At 45.6% G+C, this 8860-nt stretch overlaps 2 protein-coding genes across 2 annotated transcripts in view; one reads left to right on the top strand and one right to left on the bottom strand.

The window, feature by feature from the left end:
• The window catches only part of LOC143927799 (acyl-coenzyme A thioesterase THEM4-like), a 6141-nt gene extending 5808 nt beyond the window's left edge, over window positions 1-333 (bottom strand). Inside the window, exon 1 of the mRNA XM_077452162.1 lies at window positions 297-333. Coding sequence (XP_077308288.1) covers window positions 297-318 — 22 coding nt within the window. The 5' untranslated portion in view covers window positions 319-333. The remainder of the gene's footprint in view (window positions 1-296) is intronic.
• Window positions 334-678: 345 nt separating this feature from the next.
• Window positions 679-8860, top strand: part of ACAD9 (acyl-CoA dehydrogenase family member 9) — a 200550-nt gene continuing 192368 nt past the window's right edge. The window contains exon 1 of the mRNA XM_077452161.1: window positions 679-900. Within this exon, the coding sequence (XP_077308287.1) occupies window positions 742-900 (159 nt within the window). The 5' untranslated portion in view covers window positions 679-741. The remainder of the gene's footprint in view (window positions 901-8860) is intronic.

Here is an 8860-nt window from a genome sequence, read left to right as displayed (position 1 = left end):
CATGTCCCGTCCCCCCACACCGGAGCACTACATATCCCACCATGTCCCCTCCCCCACACCGGAGCACTACATATCCCAGCATGCTCTGTGTATCCTTCCTCCACCTAGAACTGAACTACAAAGTCCCAGCAAAGCCCACAAGCTCCAGAACTCAGCCCCCCCTCACCTGCTGGGAGTTGTGATTCTTTTGCTGCTTTAGACCAAAACAGCTCCCCTGCCCACCTCCTCTCCAAACCCCTTCCATTCCACCAATGTCCCTTTTATCAGCATCTTCCAGGACTCGTCTCTATTCACACCTGTCCCTGATTCCGGAGACATTTTCCTGAAGCCTCCGCCTGGAGAAAATCTCCGCCCACTTGAGTGTGATTTTTCACCACCACTTAATATTCAGAGGCATGTTATTAGGGTGGGCGGGGCTGCTGCTGACGTCCTGAGCATCTGTTCAGCTCCGCCCGCCCACCCGCAAGTCTCCGCCCACTCGAGGCTATAATTTTTCTCCACCGTGAGAATAAATCTACAGCGCATGCGCTGTTAAGGGCAGGGGATTGACACATGCGCAGTAAAGGCCCGCCGTCAGCTGTGCGAATGACGTAGCCTCACCGGAAGTGACGGGGTGAGCGAAAATCACGGGTCGCATGAAATTTTACAACACCGGCATCACGTGATTCTCCGGCGCCGGCCGATGACGTTGCTGCCTGTGTAGTTGCTGTGAGGAGAGCAGTGAGCCGGGCTGACATTGACATGAGCGGGGTACATAGACTGTGTGTCCGGTTCGGGCGAGTAGCCCGGGTATGGGGGGCTCCGGTACAGGTCCGTCCAGCCACACAACGGAGACTCTTCCACACCGACCCCCGGTGTCTGGCTTACGCCAAGCAACTCTGCCTGGGTCAGATAACTAAGGTAATTCTCCTGTACTACAAGTCCCAGCCTGGCCTGAGAGCTCCCAGTGGGGGTGTATAGTGACACTGTCCTCACACATGCTCTGTGCATAGCCTGGGCTCACACCAGGAGGCAGATACGTTTTTACATGCAGGAGGAACACATATGTTCAAGAAAAATGCTTGTATTCTAATGAGCCCACACTATTGTAATGCATTTGTGTGCGTTTACATAAAAGTTCAACGTGATTCATTTTTCTACACCGCGGATAGCTGAAAGTTGAAATAAATGGAAAAAAATTATTCCTGAAAATGTGTGTAAACACGCATAGTGAAACGCACAGCGACACAGATTGTGGTGCAGTCGAGTCTGTAGGGCCCTTTCATGCTGAACGCAGCGGGACACATTGACCTGCACTCTATCTGCATAGACAGCCCAAAATCAAGGCAACCCTATGGGCATAGTTCACAAAAAGTAGGAAGAGTATGCTGCATTTTTTTTTCTGCACCGCGAATGCAGGGAACGTGCTACAAACGCACCGTGCCCTTTTCACCACTTCAATACCGGGTACTTAAAGCGAGAGTCCGCCGGGACTCCGCGTTTTTTTTTTTTTTTAAAGCCAGCAGCTACAAATACTGCAGCTGCTGACTTTTAAAATAGTGACACTTACCTGTCCAGCGTGCCCGCGATGTCGGCACCCGAAGCCGATCTCTAGATCGTCTTGTCGGGTGCTGCCGCTGCCATCTTGGGTATGGGAATCAGGAAATTGAGCCTTTCGGCTTCAATTCCCGGTTCCCTACTGCGCATGCGCGAATCGCGCTGCGCAATAAGGATGGTCCCCGCTGCCTCTGGGATCTGTGTGTTTCCCAGCAGGCAGCGGGGCACTTGCGGAAAGGGGCGGGCACTTGCGGAAAGGGGCGTAATCTACGCCCCTTTCCGCAGAGAGCTATCCCGGAAGTGGGTGCAGAATACCTGTACTGTACAGGTATCTGCACCCCCCTCCCCCCTGAAAGGTGCCAATTGTGGCGCCGGAGGGGGGGAGGGTTCCGATGAGCGGAGGTCCACTTTAGGGTGGACCTCCGCTTTAACTCTCTCCCTGCCCAGGACAATTTTCAGCACTGTCGCAGTTTGGATGACAATTGTGCGGTCATGCAACTCTGTACCCAAACAAAATTTATATCATTTTCTTCCCACAAATAGAGCTTTTGGTGGTATTTGATCACCACTTGGGTTTTTATTTTTTGCTAAACAAACTAAAAAAGGCAGAATTAAAAACAAACAAAAAAAGTTTTTCTTTGTTTCTGTTATAAAAAATGTTTTCTCCTTCACTGATTGACACTGATAGTGCTGACTGTCAGTGCCACCTTGACAGGCGGCACTGATAGACAATAATAGATGGCACTGATGGGCAGCACTGATGAGGTACTGACAGGTTTTCCTGATGGGCACGGATTGGCAATGTGGCAGGCACTGACAGGCGTTTCTGATGGGCACTTTTGGTGGCACATCTGATGGGGCTGTGCTGATAATCAATGTCAGCCCCCCCCCCCCCCCCCCTCCGACAGGGAGAGCCGCCGATCAGCGCACACAGGAAAACTGTTTACTGGCACTTCCTGGTGATTGGTCACGGCTGATCACATGGTCAGTAGCCTCCGTCAGAGGCTCCTTATTATGATTGGAGATGCTGGACGTCATATGACGCCCCGTCAGGATAATTGAACCACTGCCTCGCCATACTTCTGCTATAGGTTGGGTGGGAAGTGATTAACCCAAGAACACCAAGCCCAGAAATGTATAGAAAAAATGCACTGGAAACGCATGCAAAATGCAGTCAAGCGCAATTCAAGTGCCCTTCAAATGCATGTAAACATGCAGTTTCTGGTGTGAATGGGCCCTTAGTGTTTTGTAAAAGCTTGGAAAATTGTGCCGCACATATGCATGTTTTCTGCGCCACGTGTATAGGGCAGCCCTTTCATTTGAATGGCCAACCCTGCGTGCAACAAAGGGTGGTGCAGTAGCCCATGCAACATTTTGAACATGGAGCTTTGCATGTTTTGCCACATCTAACACGTGAAAAATGTGTGTCCTTTTTGCCATGTATGAGATGCCATTAATAATAAATGACCATGCAAATGTGACACACATTTTTGTGCATTTTGAAAATGGGAAGTGTGAGTGCAAGCTAAACTGCCAGTGCATTGTACTCTCATCCTAACAGATTTTTTATTAAATTTTTTGTGTAGAGTAAATTCTGATTCACATGCGGTCTGTTTTGATGTACTGCAAAATGCACTGGGACACACCAGTGATTGATCTCTGTTTTAAAGTTGTAGTAAACAATGTACTTATACCTACAGGTAAGCCTGTAAGGCCCCTTTCACACTGACGTTCCGTTCAGGCCTGCCTGTCAGTTTTTCAGGCGGACCTGAACGGGTGCTCCATAGAGCTCTATGGAGCGGCGGATGTCAGCGGTGACATGTCCGCTGACATCCGACCCGCTCCAATCCGAAAAAGTGTAACGGAGGAAAAAGCTATTTTTCCATCTGTCTGCGAATCGGATCGGGTGACGACTGGCACTTCGGTCCGTCGTCATCCGATCTCCCATAGGGGAGAGCGGCGCTGTGACAGGTCTGTCCCTGCGCAGTGTGCAGAGACGGACCTGTCATCTCCCTGCTCAGCGGGGATCAACGGAGTGATCCCCGCTGAGCAAACGGATATCCACTGGGCGGATCAGAACTGATCCCCCCCGTGTGAAAGGACCCTTAGGCTTTTAAAGCATCGCCTTTGGAGATTTTTTAGGTACCATTGTTTGGCACAGTTCGACCGGCAGGCGCAATTTTACATGTCATATTTGGTATCTATTTACTCGGCGTAGCATCATCTTCATCATCATTTATATTTTACCAAACAATTTATATTGTGTTGTTTTTGTTTATTAAAAATCATTTTCCAAACAATTTACGTCTGAAAAACTGTGTTGTGCAAATACTGTGTGACATAAAAATATGCATCACCCACCGTTTTATTCCCTAGAAACTCTGCTTAAAATATATACTGTTTGGTGGGGGTTTAAATTAGTTTTCCACCAAAAAAAAAAAAAAGTTTATTTACACGTAGCAGAGGAATGTCAGAATTGGCCCTGGTAAAATATAAATCCAAATAATGTTGCTAGATAGTTGAAAGGCATTACTTTTTAAGCTAAACTAGCAAAATGTAGCCCTTTCCAGAAATATCTTGGCAAGCAGTAAGTACAGAAGGGGAGTGCAGAGGGTATGACAGGGGAAACACAGTATCTCACAAAAGTGAGTACGCCCCTCACATTTTTGTAAATATTTTATATCTTTTCATGTGATAACACTGATGAAATAACACTTTGCTACAATGTAAAGTAGTGAGTGTACAGCCTGTATAACAGTGTAAATTTGCTGTCCCCTCAAACTCAACACACAGCCATTAATGTCTAAATCACTGGCAACAAAAGTGAGTACACCCCTAAGTGAAAATGTCCAAATTGGGCCCTAGAGCTGCACAATTCTGGATAAAATTAGACCTTTTTTTTGCTTAGAAGATAGATCACGATTCTCACTGCATTTTTTATTTTTATTTTTTTCATTGAAGTGTATTTTATTTCCAAAAAATTGTCTTTGAAAGACCGCTGGGCAAATGCAGTGTGACATAAAATATTGCAGCATAAAATATTGCAGCAATTGCCATTTTATTCCCTAGGGTCTCTGCTAAAATATATATGTTTGGGGGTTCCAAGTAATTTTCTAGCAAAAAATATTGATTTTTAACTTAAGAAAGAAGTGTCAGAAAAAGATTTAGGCCCCTTTCACACAGGCGGACCATATGTCAGTTTTTCAACCATCCATTTCCCCGGACATCCGATGACATCAGTCTCCGCTATCATCCAAAACTGATGACAGAGGAAAACCCTATTTTTTCATCGGAGATCGATTTTTTTCACCCCCCCCCCCCCCCCCCCCCATAGAGGAAAGCGGAGATCTGACCAGTCCTTCTCTAGTGTGGATTTGTCATCCGCCGGCTCAGCGGGGATCAACGGAGCGAACCCCGCTGAGCACAGATCCTCCTGGGATCCGCACGTGTGAAAGTGGCTTTAGACTTTAAGTGGTTAAACTTTCTGCATTTACGCATTGAAAACTTTGCAGACTGCCTGGATTTTTTCTTTACAAACAGAAGGGTATCCCCTAAGAAGGAAGCTTGGTTTACAGTGTTTCATGTTAAAAACTTGTCAGACTGCCTGGATGTTTTCTTTTGACAGCTAATAGAGCAGAGAAGTCTCTCCACTTGTTATATGAAAGAATTGGCAAACTCTGCAATAGAGATTGTCAGAGGGGTTGAATCGAGATTAATTGTGCAGCTCTAGTAACCACCATTATTTTCCAGCACTGCTTTAACCCTCTTGGGCATGCAGTTCACCAGAGCTTCACAGATTGCCACTGGAGTCCTCTTCTACTCCTCCATGATGACATCACGGAGCTAGTGGATGTTAGAGACCTTGTGCTCCTCCACCTTCCATTTGAGGATGCCCCACAGATGCTTTAAAGTGGAAGTAAACTCCCCTATCGTTTTCAGCCAAGGAAGCTGCCATCTTTGCCTCTGTTTAATCTTCAGCTGCTATGGTGCTGCACATGTGATTCGTTATGACACCAGCCATTGGATGGTTTGATAGTTTGGCTGAGAGCACAGCCAATGTGCAGTTAGCATTCCCGGCATGCCTTTTTTTTTAACTGTTTAAATCAATGGGTTTACTTCCACTTTAATAGGGTTTAGGTCTGGAGACATGCTTGGCCAGTCCATCACCTTTACCCACAGCTTCTTTAGCAAGGCAGCGGTCGTCTTGGAGGCGTGTTTGGGGTCATTATCTTGTTGGTATACTGCCCTGCGGCCCAGTCTCTGAAGAGAGGGGATCATGCTCTGCTTCAGTATGTCGCAGTACATGTTGGCATTCATGGTTTCATCAATGGACTGTAGCTCTCCAGTGCTGGTGTCTTGTCAAATAACGTCCTCCATCCGATAGTGTCCGCTGTGTACTGCGCATGCGCAGTACACAGCAACACAGATTCCGAAAATTGCTGAGGATGAACGGCGCCTACGCCGTGAGTCCAGGTTCTATTCCCACTATCCAAGTGGACATAGAGTATGAATAAAAAAGAGCAGAGCGCAGGCGCCTTCCGAAGCTTCGTCTGCTCCGTACTGCGGACACTATTTGATGGCCGGACATTATACGGCAGAACACCGGCAGCACCAGACCATGACACTCCCACCACTATGTTTGACTGTAGGAAAGACACACTTGTCTTTCTACTCCTCTGCTGGTTGCCGTTACACAAGATTGACACCATCTGAACCAAATAAGTTTTATCTTGGTCTCATCAGATCACAGGACATGGTTCCTGTAATCCATGTCCTTAGTCTGCTTGTCTTTAGCAAACTATGGGCTTTCTTGTACATAATCTTTAGAAGAGGATTCCTTCTGGGACAGCCATGCAGACCAATTTGATGCAGTGTGCGGCGTATGGTCTGAGCACTGACAGGCTGACCCCCTACACCTTCAACCTCTGCAGCAATGCTGGCAACACTCATACGTCTATTTCCCAAAGACAGCTTCTGGATATGATGCTGAGTATGTGCACTCAATTTGCGGGAGATGGCACGACCTCAATCTCTATAAAAAGCCTCTACTTGGCTCTTTAACCATGTGATTGGCTGTGTCCAGTCACATGTAAATACAGGAAGTCCAGTTAATCGGCTCTCCTCAGCTCCCACTGAGTACAGTAAAGCCCCATGAGTGCTACCAATCAGTGCCCATTACTGGTGCCAGTCAGTGCTGCCTTTTACTGCCCATCGGTGCCGCCCATGATTTCCGCCTCATCAGCTCATATCAGTGAAGGAGGAAAAATTACTCATTTACAAAATTTACTGACAGAAACTAAGAAATTTATTTTTCAAAATTTTCAGTCTTTTTTTTTTTTTTTTTCTTTTTTTTTTTTTAAATAAAAAACCCAGCAGTGATTGATTAAAAATGAATTTGGGTACAAGCGTGAAAGTGCCCTGTATTGAGGCGATTAACGAAAAAAAAATTAAAGACTGTTTTGTCGATTTTCAGACTGTATTATATGGTGGCCATACAAAAACAATGTCTTTCTTCAAAAAAAAAAAATGTAACGTTCGTTAGATTTTCAAATGGTTAGTGGGGTCAAATCAACGTTCGTTTTCAACCACAGTGATGGGAAATTTCAGAGGAGCAGAAAAAAAAACTTTTTGGTCAAAGGAATTTTCAGACAATGTATGTGTTTTTTTTCGTTCAGAAATTACATTCATTCTAAAACTGAATGTAAAATGCAAGTGAAATTTTCAAAAGCTATTCCTCCAATCAGCTAATGTACAACGATTTGTTTGTATGAATATTTTCATCCATAAATCGATACGTGTGTGGCCAGCATAAGGCTCAGTTCACACCTATTTAGTTTGCTTTTTATCCATTTTTGCAGTTCTTTTGCTGTGCTTGTGATTTGTGTTTTGCATTTTTTTTTATGCTTTTTTTTGTCCAATTTGTTGTGGGTAGATTTCAAAATGCAAATCGCTGCAAAAATGCACTACACGCTTTTTTTCTGCATTTACTCCATTGAAGTCTATTGAACCAAAAAAACACTGTTTTGCTTTGAATAAAGTCCTTGACTCTTTCCAAATATGCAGCGGCTGAAAAAAACATAGATGTGAATGTGTCCCATAGGAAACCATGTTGAATGAACTGTAATGTGTGCTTACCTGCTCTGTGTAATGGTTTTGTGGCACTCACCTGCAAACGAAGTCCGTGATGTCCAACTGGTGGAAGCATCCATATTTTCCCCTCTTCCTTTCCGGGGCCGCAGACTCCGGCTCTGTGATTGCAGAGGCATGCCATTTCTTCCCCAGAGTGTGCTGTGACTAGCGGCTCCCACGTGCGTGCGGGAGTGATGTCACGTGGGAGCCGCCACGGCATGGCACACGCTGGGGAAGAAATGGCATGCCTCTGCATGCGCCAATGACACAAGGTAAATTTTTCCTAAACAGTGCACGATTAGGAGATATTTTCAGTACATATAGGTAAGCCTTATTATAGGCGTTGTAAAGGCAGAAGTTTTTTTTATCTTAATACATTTTATGTATTAAGCTAAAACGCCTTCTGTGTACATCAGCCCCCCCTAACACTTACCTGAGGTCCCTCTGTCCAGCGATGTCCGAGATTCTCCTTCCTGATTGGCTGAGACACAGGAGCAGCACCATTGGCTGTCAATGAAAGCCAGCTAGCCAATCGGGGGAGAGGAGAGAGGGCTGGGCTGGGTCAGGGCTCCGTGTCTTTATAGACACAGGGAGCTGTGACTCGGCTCAGGAGCCACCATAGCAGGGTGGATTTGATTTAAATCACGTCAATTCAAATCACCAGTAAATAGGCTTGATTTAAATCAACTCAATATAAATCAGAATTTTTAAAGAGCAACTGCCATCTCTGTCCCGCAGTGGCTCCTCCTCTGACCAGCTGTTGACTCACGACCACCTCATTTAATTTAATGGGACGGCTGGTGATGTGGCAGTGACACAACAAGGTGAGGAACGTGGCCGCAGCAGGCGAGTGGATACCTGCTAACAGGTGCTGCCATGATGGATCTGAAATGACAGGTGCTCTTTAAATGTAAGGACTTGTTCTTGCTGCTAGTTATAATCTTTAACCACTTCAACCCCGGAAAAATTTGCCCCTTTCTTGACCAGAGCACTTTTTGCCATTCAGCACTGTGTCACTTTAACTGACAATTGCGCCGTCGTGCGACATTGTACCCAAACAAAACTGACGTCCTTTTCTTCCCACAAATAGAGCTTTCTATTGGTGGTATTTGATCGCCTCCTGTGGTTTTTATTTTTTGCACTATAAACAAAAACAGAGCGACGCTTTTGAAAAAAAAGCATTATTTTTTACTTT

This window comes from Lithobates pipiens, unplaced genomic scaffold (assembly GCF_037356315.1).
Source record: "Lithobates pipiens isolate NorthernLeopardFrog02 unplaced genomic scaffold, aLitPip1_a1.2 Scaffold_23, whole genome shotgun sequence".
NCBI lineage: Eukaryota > Metazoa > Chordata > Amphibia > Anura > Ranidae > Lithobates > Lithobates pipiens.
The sequence above is the reverse complement of the archived record's forward strand: the minus strand, read 5'-3'. Positions and strand labels throughout refer to the sequence as shown.